This window comes from Gastrolobium bilobum, unplaced genomic scaffold, assembly GCF_033153095.1.
Source record: "Gastrolobium bilobum isolate Gb01-03AN ecotype WA unplaced genomic scaffold, APGP_CSIRO_Gbil_v1 utg21418, whole genome shotgun sequence".
NCBI lineage: Eukaryota > Viridiplantae > Streptophyta > Magnoliopsida > Fabales > Fabaceae > Gastrolobium > Gastrolobium bilobum.
Window position 1 is genome coordinate 60,361 of NW_026900137.1, and position 15,745 is coordinate 76,105.

Here is a 15,745-nt window from a genome sequence, read left to right on the forward strand (position 1 = left end):
TTACATGCATAAATTTCATGCTTATTTCTGAACCAAAAATATTTATGAAAAGTAAGCATACGTTTGAGCACGCATCATGTAGGCATCCCTCCGGTACAAGGGAATAGAACCGTGGCTCAGTTCGAATAGGTCCAATGGAATTCACCTTTGGAGCCCTATGGAATCTCCACTGCGTTTGTTAGTAGTACGTGCACCGTAGTGCTATGAACGTACACCTTTGGCGTTATATACGCACTATGATTATGTTTAGTATTTATCGGATTTATTTGATGATGCGACTGTTTTGTAATTCTGTATCTGGTTAGTACTGTTGCATTACTAGTTTTGCTATCACACTACTGGGATCTTTCTCACCCCTCTTGGGGCTCAATTTTTATAAAATTGCAGGAGGACGAAAAAGCATATGATGACGTTATTATTTTGGATAGTTGCTATTGATTGCTGCTGTTTGGAATTCCTGCTGTTGTCTATTTTATTTGTTGGAAGCTAGCTGACCTTATTATATTGATGTAATATTTTGGGGAACATGGACTACTGTTGGGACATGCTTAATCAGCTGTTTTAAGGTTTTACGGTCAGTTTGTTGTTTTAACGTTTTAAATGCTGTTTACAGAACTATTTAGCAAGCACCTCGCGAGCTATGTTTCGTGGGGCTACAGCCCTCCGAATCGCTTATAATTTATATGCACGTGAAGCCCCACGTGTCTAGTTTCAGATTATATAAACTTTACAATGGAATTTTTGATTACTTGATTTTATACGATTTTCACAAGGCAGCAAGGTCTGTCAGAAAAATTAATGTTTCAGCAAGTAATGTAATTTTTGTCTAAATGTCACACGGGTTATTTTTAGATCAGATTTGAATACGAAAAAATTTTAGTAGGCTTAAAACCAAATTTTCAGAACTTACTCGTTAGCATTTCGACTCTAATCCGCTTAGCAGACAACTCCCTTGGATGCATACAGGGGAGGGTGTCACACTAAATGGTATCAGAGCAGTTTTGGTTCATGGTGTCTGTTTGCTTGTTGAATTGTTTGCTGCTTGCTGAATTGTCTGCTGATTGTACTTGACTGTTAAATTATTTGTTGTTTGCTGTATGATAAAATGTTTAATATTTTGAGATATATATTAATTGTTTTAACTATACTGTTAGAATTATACAATGATAGGGACAGATGCATTATTAACTTAGCTGACTTGAACTCGAGTACCTACTTGGAATTGCTGTCATGAATAGCTTGCAGTGAGTCTCATCAGCTCATTTCGTGGTATTGTGAGTGCAGAAACATGGCAGGTACCCGTGGTTCTACTCAGGGAAGATCTAGTAATGCACCTGATGACCTTATCACTACCGTTGGGGGGTTGGCCACTTTTGTCCAGAACATGAGTTAAGAGTGGAGAGAATATCGGCATCAGAATCCGAACCAACCCCAGATGCAGGACAATGCTGAGGAAATTGCTAGGCGGAGGTTGAATGACTTCTGAAACTTTTAGCCACCTACATTTGAAGGTGGGGATAATCTTGATGGCTGCAGATGATCGAGCATATATTTGAACGTATGGGATTTCCGGAAGCTCAGAAGGCTGACTATGCCTCATACCAGCTGATTGGTGAAGCTTCGACTTGGTGGACCAGTGCGAGGGCTTTGCTTCGAGCCCAAAATGTTGATCTGACTTGGGCGGTGTTCAGACGGGTTTTCCTCGACAAGTATTTCCCAAAGGCCATGAGAAGAATGAAACACACTGAGCTGCTGTCACTACGGCCGGATAATATGACTGTCAATGAATATATTGCTAAATTTGGGCAGCTGATGGAATATGCCAATTTTGATCGAAACATCTACGATGAAGAGTGGCAAGTGGAGAAATATGAAAGTGGACTGCACCCAGAGATTCACAAGCTCATGCTGACTACAGCTAATCGTACCCTACCAGAATTAATTAATCAGAGTCGTCAAGCGGAAGAAATTATCAATGAAGCGAAGAATCTGTCTAAGCAGCCAATGCAATCCCAAGGAGAATGTAAATTGGGCCGGTTCTTCAGAAAGATTACCAGAATGAATAGAGGCAAGGGTCCGCAGTTTCAATCTCGGACTGGAAACTTCAAGAGAAATAATGCTCCTGGCCAATCATCAGCAGGACGACAGGGTTCCAATGCTTGTGCTACATGTGGGAAGAATCATCCTGGAATCTGTCGACGTGGAAACAACTTATGCTACGGGTGTGGACAGTCGGGACACTTTGTTTCTGATTGCCCACAAAATTTTAATCGACCTCTTACTCAAGGTCGGGTGTTCACCCTTGATGCAAATGAAGCTCAGAAGTATCCGAATTTGATCCGAGGTAATGTAATTCTGAACGGTTATCCTCTTTCTGTTATCTTTGATTCTGGAGCATCAGGTTCTTTTATGGAGAAACACCCTGCTATGAGAATAGGCATCACCCCAGCTCCGTTACCTTATGAGTTACAAATCAGTACTCCTACTAGAGGATCTTGTACTGCATCAGAGATCTGCAGAGGTGTTATTTTGCAATTTGAAGGGAACATTTATACTGTGAATTTAGTGGTTCTACCGGTGTTCAATTTTGAGGTGATTATCGATATGGACTGGTTGACGGAGGACAGAATAACATTGGACTGTCAAGCAGGGAAAGTCATAGTTCCTTCGAAAGATGGTAATTTTCAACCTTTTGCTACTATTTCTTTATTACAAGTTAAAAAAGAGCTCCTTCGGGGAGCTGAAGGTTATCTATTGTTGATTGAGTCTGAGACTTCAGTTGACAACCAAATTCAGAATGTTCCTATTGTAAATCAATTCGAGAAGGTGTTCCTAGATGAAATTCCTCGATTACCTCCTCATCGGGAAATAGAATTCCCCATTGAACTTATTCCCGGAGTTGAACCTATTTCCATTTCCTTGTAACGCATGGCCCCTTTGGAACTTCAGGAGCTGAAGAAGCAAATCGAAGAGCTGTTGTCAAAAGAATTCATTAGACCCAGTAATTCTCCATGGGGTGCTCCAGCTATTCTTATAAAGAAGAAGGATGGTAGTCTGCGTTTGTGTGTGGATTACCGTCAACTGAACAAAGTGACAGTGAAAAATAAGTATCTGCTTCCTAGAATCGATGATTTGATGGACCAACTGAGAGGTGCCAGAGTGTTTTCCTAAATAGATTTGTGATCGGAATACCATCAGATCCGGGTCAAACCGGAGGACATTCCGAAAAAAACTTTTAGGACTCGATAAGGGCACTATGAATATCAGGTGATTTCGTTCGGACTAACAAATGCTCCGGCGGTATCCAGGGACTATATAAATCGCATCTTCCGCCCATTCCTGGATCAGTTTGTTATTGTGTTTATCGATGACATTCTGATTTATTCCCTCAATGTAGAACTGCACGCGGAACATTTGAGGATCGTTTCACAGATCCTTAAGGAGAAGAAATTGTATGCAAAGTGGTCGAAGTGTGAGTTCTGGCTTAATGAAGTCCAGTTTCTGGGCCATATAATTTCAGCATAAGGCATTGCTGTGGATCCCAGCAAAGTTGAAGCAGTAATGAATTGGGAACGACCCAAGATCGTCACTGAAGTGCGGAGTTTCTTGGGTCTGGCAGGTTATTATCGTAGGTTTATCCAGAATTTCTCTCAGTTTGTACAGCCTCTCACTCGTCTCACTCGGAAGGATATGCCTTTTGAGTGGACCGACACTTGTGAAGAATGTTTCATGGAGCTGAATAGTAGATTGACAAGTGCTCCGGTACTTACTATTCTGGACCCAGCAAGAAAGTTTGAAGTGTACTGTGATACGTCTTTGAGGGGACTTGGATGCGTACTGATGCAAGATAGTATGGTAGTAGCTTATGCCTCTCGGCAATTAAAGTCTCATGAGGAAAATTATCCTACTCATGACCTGGAGTTACCAGCCATAGTGTTCGAGCTAAAAATCTGGAGACATTATCTGTATGGCCCACAGTTTGATGTTTTTCAGTGATCACAAGAGTCTGAAGTACTTGTTCGATCAGAAGGAGTTAAACATGAGGCAGCAACGGTGGATGGAATTCTTGAAAGATTACGAGTTTGAACTTAAATACAACCCAGGCAAGGCAAATGTGGTAGCTGACGCATTGAGTCGCAAGACTCTACACACTGCAACTCTGATGATGGAAGAACTTAAACTATTTGAGGCTTTTCGAGATATGAATTTCTCTGTTGTCAAAAGAAGGCGTAGTATAAGGTTGGGCAGTGTAAAAATAGAGAATGAGTTACTTCGTAGAATCAAGAGGGCTCAGAGGGATGAGGAACTAGTTTATAATTTGGCTGGTTTCCAAGATGTAGTATGGGATGAAAATGAAATGTTGAGATTCCATGGTCGGTTAGTAGTACCGAATGAAGAACTGAAGCAGGAAGTTTTGCAAGAGGCCCATAAAGGTAATTATGTTGTTCATCCTGGATCCACTAAAATGTATCATGATTTGAAGACTTCTTTTTGGTGGCCGGGTATGAAACGTGATATTGCGGAGTATGTAGCTCAGTGCCTAACATGTCAGAAGGTGAAGTATGAACATCAAAAACCTTCGGGACTTCTTCAACATCTGGAGATTCCCGAATGGAAATGGGACAGCATTGCCATGGACTTTGTAGTCGGACTTCCTCGGACGCTAGAAGGATTTGATGCCATCTGGGTAATTGTTGATCGGTTGACAAAATCAGCCCATTTCTTGAGCATCTGGACGACGTATAATACAGAAAAGCTTGGCAGGATTTATCTTCGAGAGATTGTGAAGCTACATGGAGTTCCCATCAGTATTGTCAGTGATCGTGATCCCAAGTTCACCTCTAAGTTCTGGGAGTCTTTTCCGCGGGCTCTCGGAATCCATTTGAGGTTGAGCACTGCTTATCATCCACAAACCGATGGCCAGACGGAATGCACTATTCCGGTTCTAGAGGATATGTTGCGGGCATGTATCTTAGATCAAGGAGGCAGTTGGGACAAATATATTCCTTTGGTAGAGTTTGCGTACAATAACAGTTATCAGTCCAGCATCCGAATGGGACAATATGAAGCATTGTACGGGAGGAAATGTAGATCCCCGTTATGTTGGGTTGAAGTTGGTGAGCGGAGTATTTTGGGGCCTGATATGATTCAAAGAAAATATGCAGCGGGCCCAGGCGAGACAGAAAATTTATTACGACAATCGTCATAAGCCCTTATCTTTTGAAGTGGGAGATCACGTGTTTTTGAGAATCACACCCACATCTGGACTCGGCAGGAGAATGGGAGTTAAGAAGTTGAGTCCGCGGTACTTGGGACCATATCTTATCTTGGATAGGATTGGAGAATCAGCTTATCGGTTGGCGTTACTGCATAATTTGTCAGGGATTCATAATGTATTTCATGTGTCACAACTGAGGAGATACCTCTCTGATCAATCCCTTGCGTTACAACCAGAAGAAGTGGAGTTAGGGGAAAACTTGATGTAACCTGTTCAACCGTTCCAAATTTTCGAGAGGTCTGTTAAACAACTCCGATCCAAGGAGATACCGTTGGTGAAAGTGTTGTGGAACAATAAATCGGCATATGAAGCCACTTGGGAGCGTGAAGCCGACATTCGAAATCGATATCCAGAACTTGTTAATTAGTAAGTAAATTTAATTTTGCGGACAAAATTTGCATTTTGGTAGGGAGAGTGTAACATCCCACATAATTAGGAAAACATATACATTACTATGAGGAATATGGAAGCATGTGTTAAATCCGTATATATGTGAATAATCTTAGGGTGTAATTAAATTGGGGTAGGAAAAGTATTATAGTTGCAATTATGTGGGGGAATATGCTTTAGGCATTCAAAACCTTAGTTAAAAGAATAGGATTAATGTAATCATAACGTATTAAAATGTTAGTTAAAATTTAGTAGTCATATGAAATAAAAATTAGTAGGGTCTCCCATGTGTTAAGCGAAATTTCGAAACATTAAATTTGGGCCTTTGTTCCATTGAGGGCTGCGGCCTTGAGCCTTAAAGAAGGGCATATGATCAGCCCAAAACCCTTCCTCCACCTTAACTAATCTTTACTTACCCTAAGAGGATCATGATCAATCCCTCATTGGCCAAAATGCACCACTTGGCAAAACCCCATCCTTGTTTCCCCTCACATGTGCGCATAGGGTATGTCAAAATTCTGATTTCTTGCTTTTGTGGACACAGCAAGTCAGCCACATTGCCTCCTCAAGCGGCCAATGAAGAGAGAGCAATCCACCTGCATGTTTTCCTATTGGACTAGAATCCCCACATGGCAAACTCCCTCATCCTGACCCCTTGTGATGCGCATGGAATGAATAGAAGGGAAGCTGATTTTTTTTTTTTGCTATGGTATCCAAACTGAAACAACCTTTTACATGCACCCAATGAGAAACTTGTAGTCAGCTTGCATGTCTTTTAATTGGGAAAAAACCTCACCCACTTTGCACCCATTTTTGCGCATGAAATGAGAGAGTGAGTCTAGTATTTCTTATCCTTGTTGCTCTTTATAATCAGCCTCAAACCCCCATTCTTTCATCCCCCATGCGCTGATTGTGTAGGATAAGTAGGTTGAAGATTTAACTTGTGTAACAGAAATAAACGTAACAACACCCCTCTCCTCTCATTCTTCCATGACTGTGAGTGAAGGAACACCAAAAGAAACACAAGATTGTACACTAGTCTCACCTCTTTTCCTATAAATCGTGGACCCCTAGAGAACTACCATCATCCAAGCATCCATCTCCTTCTTCTCCCTATTCGGCCGAAGCCCATCCTACAAGGAGGTATAGAAAATTCTCTTCTTCATTGTCTCTCTCTCTACCACGTTTGGTTGTTGAAGATGTCCTCTTGCATGTAGGTTTTGACTTAAGCTAATCCTCCACCCCCTTGTGCGCACAAGTCACCGTCTAGGAGGGCTAGACTTGCTGTTTTCGTGGAGCATAGGAAGTTGGGGTGTTGCTCCTTGTCCTCTTCGTGGTTCTTGGTGTATTTGCAAGAGGTAAATCTGAATTTAGAACTCCCTCTCCCTCTCTTCTGTTTCGGGTTTGCAAGAGGTATGTGTTAGGTGGCATTACCTTTTGTGACTGCTACCTAGTTACGGGATTGTGAATTGTTGCTCTCATGTGCTTTGAATTAACATACTATTCTATGTTCGTTGTATTATGCCTTGGATATGATATGTTGGATATTCTGTTTTGGAAAATACTTGTCTTTCAGCATCCTGATATTGGAAATCCATGAGATATATGTTATTACTTATTCATGAAAGTCAAAATTGGCTGCACAAAGGTCTCACCTTGATGCGCCTACATGAGGGTAAAAACAAAAAAAAATGGTCTTTGATGCGGAAGCATAGACAATCTATGCGCCTCATGTTTTAGGATCTGCCCGTTAAACATGTAGGGTTTAAAATTCATACCTTTTCACTTGAAGGTGTCAAAGTGGATGACTCCCTCTAACAGTAATCCACACGACTACCTCTTGGTTGCTTCTGAGAAACGCTTTCTCCCGGAACCCTCCCTTTCCTTGGAAGCTCGCTAGGCTGCGGCAAGGTGGAGGCTTTCAAGTGTTTTTGTTTATTTTTCTCAAGACTGTAATGTTGTCTTGAGGTTAGGCGAGAGGACCAATAAATGGAGGAAGAGAGATGAAGAGAAAGAGGGGCGGCCAAAATTAGGATTTTAGTCCAGAGAGACGCTGTATAACTTGATCTGAAGAAAAAGACGTTACTTTAACGTGGTTCAGCAAATCCCTTAATCAGCATTAAGAGATGGACGTTACATTTACGTTTCCTCATCAAATCCCTTAATCAGCATTAAGAGATGGACGTTACATTAACATTTCCTCATCAAATCCCTTAATCAGCATTAAGAGACAGACGTTACATTAAATATAATTTTATTTAAATTCATAATTCAAATAAAATAGAAATAATAAATCTCTATCTAATCATATTAGATACAGATAAGGATAATTCAAAACTATCCTTAATTACCTAACCTCTTGAATTTAAATAAAATAAAATTCGATTTTATCCTAACCCGCAATTTAAATTTGAATTCAAATTCGAAATTCGAAAATTCAAAATTCAAATTCAAATTTCGAATTGCGCCAAAAACTTATTTTGGCCAAGTCAACTATTTGACTTGCTAGGATTCATGGCCCAATACCATATTGGGCTTACTAACATATTTGGGCTTATTAATAGAAAAATTAATCTTTCACTAATAGTCCAAAGGCGCATGATGATATTGGACTTGGAGTTCAACTCCAACCCAATTACACCTATAGTCTTGAAAAACCCAATAACACTTATTGGTCCAAACTTGCTAAATATAAGCAATCAAGAATAACCTTAGTGTGTGACCCATTAGGCTCAATTAGTCACTGATATAAATAAACTTGAACCAATTAAACTATTTTAACATGCCCAATTTATCTAATGACCACATAAGATTCTAGCAATGCTCTGCAGCCCCAGAACTAATTGAGTTGATCAAGTGATCTACCTTTCTAATTTGGATACCGTGCCAGCATCATCCCTCACAACGTCATTCACATTTAGTCGAGAGCAAGGATAGAGTATCATCTCTCTTTATTGACTAAATATAATATTTCACAGCAACTAGGAATCTTCTTCCATTGACTCTAAGATAGATCATGACTGTTCATGATCTCTTACTATGCATAGATTCCCGAGTCAACTAGAAGTCATCCAAGCCCTACCGGTCTTGTGAATGACTAATCCCTTATAGGGGATTGTGAAGTCCTTTCGGCATGTTCATATATACTCATGTATTCGAGTCATACCCAAGAGTACACTGTTCTCCCCATTTTTTAGGCGGATAAAGTTGTACAATCAAAGTATAACTCTAGGACATAGTATTTGATGACATCCTTAAGTCTAGGACGATCTGCACTACCAAACGATGAGAGACTTTACAAATCCAATGATACTCTCTATAATGAATCCTTGTGGAGTCTCTCGGTAGGTCAGTTCAGTGCTATCTGTTCTCTAACAGATCCACCTACGTCATCACCTAAAGCATCACCATGCCTGCATTCCATGAGGTTCCTACCTCGTATCTTTATACAAGTAAATGATGTCGTACTAGTCTTATTGAGATCACCAATACCCTTTCTTGGTGATTCAAGACCAGGAACAGATTTTAGATAATAGACATACAGTGTCCTCGAGTCCTCATGATCATGATCCCTATCATAGATCCCCGAGTGAACACATGTTCTATTCATAGGGTCTTTATCTTTATTCACCTATTAACAATAAAATATTGGCGAGACATAAATATGATAAAGATAAAGTTTGCTCAAATTTATAAATCATGAAATACCACTTCGAAAAAGGTGTTCATATGATAAAACAGATTGTCTCTTGGAAACCTATATACTAACAATCTCCCACTTGGCCTAGAGCCAATCAGGTCGACGTGTCAAACCTAAAGACTCATAATGACTATCATGTTTTCTCTGAGAGAGACCCTTCGTCAGAGAATCGGCCAAATTATCATTAGTGGGGACGTAGTCCATCTTTATTTCCAGTCTTTCAATAATCTCCCGGATGAGGTGATACTTGCGGAGCACATGCTTGGATCTCTGATGAGACCTGGGTTCCTTGCCTTGGGCTATTGCACCAGTGTTGTCACAATACAAAGATATTGGATCAAAAATGCTCGGAACTACTTCAAGTTCTGCAATGAACTTCTTGATCCAAACTGCCTCCTTAGCCACTTCTGAAGCCGCTATGTATTCTGCCTCTGTAGTAGAGTCTGTCGTGGTCTCTTGCTTGGAACTCTTCCAAGAAACTGCTCCACCATTTAAGGTGTAGATGAAGCCTGACTGAGATTTACAGTCGTCTTTATCACTCTGGAAGCTAGCATCAGTGAACCCCTTCACTTTCAGCTCATTACTGCCACCATAAACCAGAAACAAATCCTTAGTCCTTCTCAAGTACTTAAGGATTGTCTTCACGGCCGTCCAGTGACTCTCTCCAGGGTCAGACTGGTATCGGCTCATAATGCTTAAAGCATAAGAGACGTCTGGTCTTATACATTGCATGGCATACATGATGGATCCAATTACTGATGCATATGAAATCCTCTCCATGCGTTCCCTTTCGGCAGGTGTCTTAGGACACATGATGAATGCCATGACCGACAAGAAGAAAACCCCTTTTCGACCCGTCCATGCTAAACCTCTTTAGCATCTTGTCTATGTACGTGGATTGGGATAATCCCAGCAATCTCTTGGATCTATCTCTATAGATCTTAATACCTAGTATGTAGGCTGCCTCTCCCATATCCTTCATGGTGAAGTTCTCTGACAACCAAACCTTTGTGGACTGTAACATGGGAATGTCATTTCCAATGAGCAATATGTCATCTACATATAGCACAAGGAAAACAACAGCACTCCCACTAACCTTCTTGTAGACACATGGTTCATCTTCATTCTTGATAAAGTCGTTACCCTTAACAACTTCATCAAAACGAAGATTCCAGCTCCTGGAAGCTTGCTTAAGCCCATATATTGACTTCTGAAGTTTGCATACCATATGCTCTTGGCCTTTGGACTCAAAACCATCAGGTTGTGTCATATACACTTCCTCCTACAAGAAACCATTCAAGAAGGCGGTTTTGACATCCATTTGCCAAACTTCATAATCATAATATGCGGCTATCGCTTGCATGATCCTAATAGATTTGATCATGGCAACAGCCGAGAAAGTTTCCTTATAGTCAATTCCTTGTCTTTTGAAAGTTCGAATTGGCCTTGAAGGCCGTAGCATGTGAGAGGGAAAAACAAAAAAAATTTCCCGCAAGCGGAATACACATGCATGTCAATATACATACTTTAAGACGTATGTCATACCTTGTTCGTGAAAACTGAAGATGATCAAGGTAGGTCTGAAGGGTTCAGACCCTCTAACGTTGATCCACACCACCCGCGTCTAGATACAGGAACTCCTTCCAGTAAAGCCGCCGATTGATCACCACAATAAGGTTTGCTATGCGCTCAATGTGTGATGAAAGGAAACTATGTAAAAGTGTTTAGAAGAGTTAAGTTTTCAGAGAGAAAACCTCACAAAAGTGGCGCAGGAATAAGGAGAGAATGGCTTGGCTTTTCACAAAACCCTAGGAGGAACTTATATGCTATTAGGCGCACAAGAAGTGATCAAGAGAGTCATGATGCAATCAGATTTTTAATCCTCAAAATCCCTTCAAAAGGGCGCACCAACAAGGAGAAATAAGAGGATTTGCTGCAAATCAAATCTTGTCAAATCTTGCCAACAACATCCTATCATATATTTATGATATTAGGTTCAAAGCCTAATCCAATATCTGATCATAAATCATCATATAATCAGCTATATGGTGCGCCCCATATAGCCTAAATAATGACCAGATACATTTGAGTAGTTGCATTCAAACTTGAATCAAATCACTCAAATATTCTCCCAACATATCGTATCTTCTGGAGCTGATTCTGATGACTAACCAACAACCAAATCAGTGCCCCAAATCTTCTTAGATTATGTTCAAAAGATTTCCTCTTGATATGTTCCAACAAGATCTCATCTTATCCTTTTGTTATGAAACAACTTTTCATAGCCAATTCAAATTCAAATTTCAAACATTTGAATTCAAACTTTCAAACACTTAAATTTTAAATTCAAATTCAAATTCAAATTCTAAATTCAAATTCAAATTTCAAATTTCAAAATTCAAATTTCAAATTTCAAAATTCAAATTCAAATTTCAAATTTCAAAATTAAAATTTCAAATTCGAATTTCAAAATTCAAATTCAAAATTCAAAATTCAAAATTCAAATTTCAAATTTCAAATTTCAAATTCAAAATTCAAAATTTAAACATTTGATAATTAATTTAACTAATTAAATTAATTAGTAATGACTTGGACTATCCAAGCCCATTACAATGATCCATGCGCCCTCCACCTCTTCAGGTGGAGTTCCAAACAACTTCTTGGGCTAATAACTATTATTAGGCCCAATACCTTTAATGCTAGAGCATCTAGACAATTAGGTGTTTGCGTGTGACCCATTAGGTCCAACATAGCCACTGACATAAATGAGCCTGGGCCCAATAAGCTCACAACCCACCTAATGACAACACAGAGCACTAGCAATGCTTTGTTGCCCCAGAACTAGTTAGATTAATGATTTGATCATCCTATTAAACATATTTGGTTGCCGTATGTTTATCCCATCGTCTCGGTTACCTTCCCATAAAACCTAGGGTAAAGAAACGTATCATCCCTTGCGGTTTAGGGTTAGCTTTTTATGAAATAGGGAGTCTTCAATTTACTGACTCTAAAGACAGATCATCTTATGATCTCTTTTACTATACATACATTCCCGAGTCACTGTAAATGTCATCCTGATTTCTCCGGTTTAAGGATAACCTAATCTCTTACAGAGATTTGACGAATTCTTTTAGCTTATTACCCTAGCCTTGTGCCGTATCAGGACAAGCCCAAGAGCATACCTATGAGTCTCCATGTTTCAGGAAGACGAGGTATACAATCAAGGCATGCCTTCTAGAACACAGTCTAAGTGATAACTTCTGGTCTACAGAAAGACATACCCAAATATATAGAGATTACTCTAATGATACTATCTGTGAGATTTCCTCATAGAGTCTCTTTGTGGGTCCGTTTAGTGCAAGCTATACCCTTATAGGTCCACCCACGACTTTATCTAAGACATCTCCATATCTGTAGCACATGAGGTCTATACCTTGTATCCATATACAAGTAGATAAGTCGTGCTAGTCTTACTCGAGATTACTGACCCCATTCTCAGTATCTCTAGACTAGGAACATAAAATTAGGAATAAACATCTGGTATTCTTGAATCCTCATGATTGTGATCTCATCACAGATACTCAAGAGATACCTATTTTATTCCACGAGATTTATCAAGTTATTCATAATATATTAACATTAATATCGAGATAGAATTATGAAACAAGATAAAGAGTGCTTTTATTTATTTGCGACAATATTAAAAAGGTCTACATCTATGTCCTTATTTAATCATAAGATTGTCTCTAGGACACCCAAATACTAACAAGCTCCCACTTGGCCTAGAGCCAATCAGACCTAAGTCGTATACCCAAAGCCTCATAATGACTATCATGTTTTCTCTGAGAAACAGTCTTTGTCAGAGAATCGGCCAGGTTATCATCTGTGGGAACATAATCCATCTTTACATCCATTCTATCAATGATTTCTCTAATCAGGTGATATCTGCGGAGCACGTGCTTAGATCTTTGATGAGACCTAGGTTCCTTTGACTGTGCAATGGCTCCAGTGTTGTCGCACAGCAACTGTATGGGCTCATCCACGCTTGGAACCACCCTAAGTTCAGATATGAACTTCTTGATCCACACGACCTCCTTAGCCGCTTCTGAAGCAGCTATATATTCAACTTCTGTCGTTGAATATGTTGTTGTCTCCTGCTTGGTTGCTGTCATTAAAGATGGTGACGAGGCAAGTAACCAGCCCGCTAAGGTGATCGTGGTGTCCAAAGAACCTCCTGCTGCCAAAACTCAATGAAGGTCCGGGATGCCAGTTATCTTTGTAATTTTTAGTTTTATTTGGGGCTTTTGAAGCCCTTTTTTGATTTGTAATGAATATTACCGGTTTTACCCCGATTTTAATTTTCTCTTTGAGACTTTTTTCACATCATCATATTTCGCTTTACCATTTGACGTCTTGCATTTTATATTTTTTGAATTACCGTATATGCATTTATCTAGGTATTCGATTTTCATAGACTGCCATGGTTGCCTGATCATTCATTGAATACCTCTAAAGATTTAGTATTTCTTGGCATTCTGACAAACTGGCTTGTGCCTTTGTCATCTAAGTTTATAACTTAGGCAATTTTCACGTATTTCAAACCTTGTCCGAGCTGTTTCCATCTGGGATGGGTTACAACCGGGGTAGATTTTACTTTCTTAACCCATGCATTTTGCGAGTTCCATGTGAAGTTTTATCTGAGTTTATCCCATCCTTAACGGCGATTGTTACAACTTAAATAAATTTCATTTTCTAAACTCGTGCATTTTACGAGCTTTATATTATTGACCTAGCCAAGGTCCAAGCATTGTATGGATTCCGCTTTCTGTCATTTTCCATGACGCATATTTGTTTTGACTTAACCATTTTGGTAAGTCTGTATTAATAATGGGTCTTGTCTTTACTGACTTAACCATTTGTCATAATTTGAATTTTGTAATCCAGTTTTATCTAAGGTAAAGACAACATTGTCACCTGTTCCACTTTGGTTTTTGGACCAAAATAAGGAGCATTTCGACTTGATCAGAGTCATCGTGACAAATTGTACTTGTACCTCGGATTTTGTATTGATGCATCAAAAATAGATAAGGATAAATCTTTAAAAGAAAAATTCCTCGTTTATTGATATCAAATTGTCAACTACATGAATTTGCCGGCATATTCGGCTTTAGTTATATCCCTAAGAGAGGAAAATACTTCGTCTAAGAAAACTTCAAATAAATTGAAATATTGCAAAACTTAGAAGGTGGATCCCGAATTTAGCTGTAATATATCTTCAGCTTATCCGCATTCCAGGTTCTTTTAATTCCTTTGCCTTCTATTGTTTCTAGGACATAAGCTCCTTTTCCGAGCTTTTCTTTAACTCGGTATGGACCTTCCCAGTTTGCAGCTAGCTTTCCGTCTTTGACGTTTTTATTGCCAATATCTGCCCTCCTGAGTACCAAGTCATTTTTCTCAAAGATTCTTGGTCTCACTTTTTTGTTATATCTGGCTGCTATCTGTTGTTTAGCCATCATATCTCGACAGTGAGCTGTAACTCTGGCTTCGTCAACAAGATCTAACTCAATAGTGAGTAGTTTGTTATTTTGTTGCTCGCCTTGTTTGATACTATACATCCTTCTCCAAGAGGGTTCTTCAATTTTCACCGGGATCATGGCTTCGCATCCATATGTCAGTCTAAAAGGGGTTTACGCCGTTGCAGTTTGGATACTCGTCCGGTATCCCCAGAGGACGAAGTATAGCTGCTGAACCCAGCTTTCTTTGGCGTCGAACATCCGTTTCTTGAGACCGTCAACATTTACCTTGTTCGCTGCTTCAGCTTCCCCATTTGACTGTGGGTGCTCAACGGATGCGAAGCGATGTTTAACTTGTAAGTCTTTCATCAATTCCTGGAATCTTTTATCAGCGAACTGTGTTCCATTGTCAGTTATCACCTCGGCCGGTATTCCAAATCTGGAGACAATATTCCGTTCAAAGAAGCTTTGTACTCTTGCCGATGTGATCGTGGTGATTGGTTCTGCTTCTATCCACTTGGTGAAGTAATCCACAGCTACAATCAACCACTTTAATTGTCCTTCAGCAGTTTTGAAGGGTCCCAGCAAATCTATTCCCCATTTGAAAAAGGGCCATGGAGCCGAGAAATATTTCAGTTCTTCTGGTGGTGAAAAGATTAGCTTAGCATGCTTCTGACAACTGTCGCATCTCTTGACATGCTCTTTAGAGTCTGCCTCCATAGTCGGCCAATAATAACTAGCTCAGAGGGCTTTTCTAGCCAAAGCTCTACTCCCTATATGATGGCCATTGATTCCTCCATGTATCTCAGCCAGCACATAGTTTACTTCTTCCGAGTTCAAACATTTCAGCATGGGGATGTGTAA

At 39.7% G+C, this 15,745-nt stretch overlaps 1 protein-coding gene across 1 annotated transcript; it reads left to right on the forward strand.

The window, feature by feature from the left end:
- The first annotated feature begins 1,560 nt into the window (after positions 1–1,560).
- Positions 1,561–2,925, forward strand: LOC133295474 (uncharacterized). The gene has a single exon (XM_061494313.1). The coding sequence runs from the start codon at positions 1,561–1,563 to the stop codon at positions 2,923–2,925; it is 1,365 nt and encodes a 454-aa protein (XP_061350297.1).
- Positions 2,926–15,745: the final 12,820 nt, after the last annotated feature.

What these genes read in the sequence shown, in the direction of transcription:
- LOC133295474 (XM_061494313.1), top strand. Translation starts at nt 1,561, where the DNA reads ATGGGATTTCCGGAAGCTCAGAAGGCTGACTATGCCTCATACCAGCTG.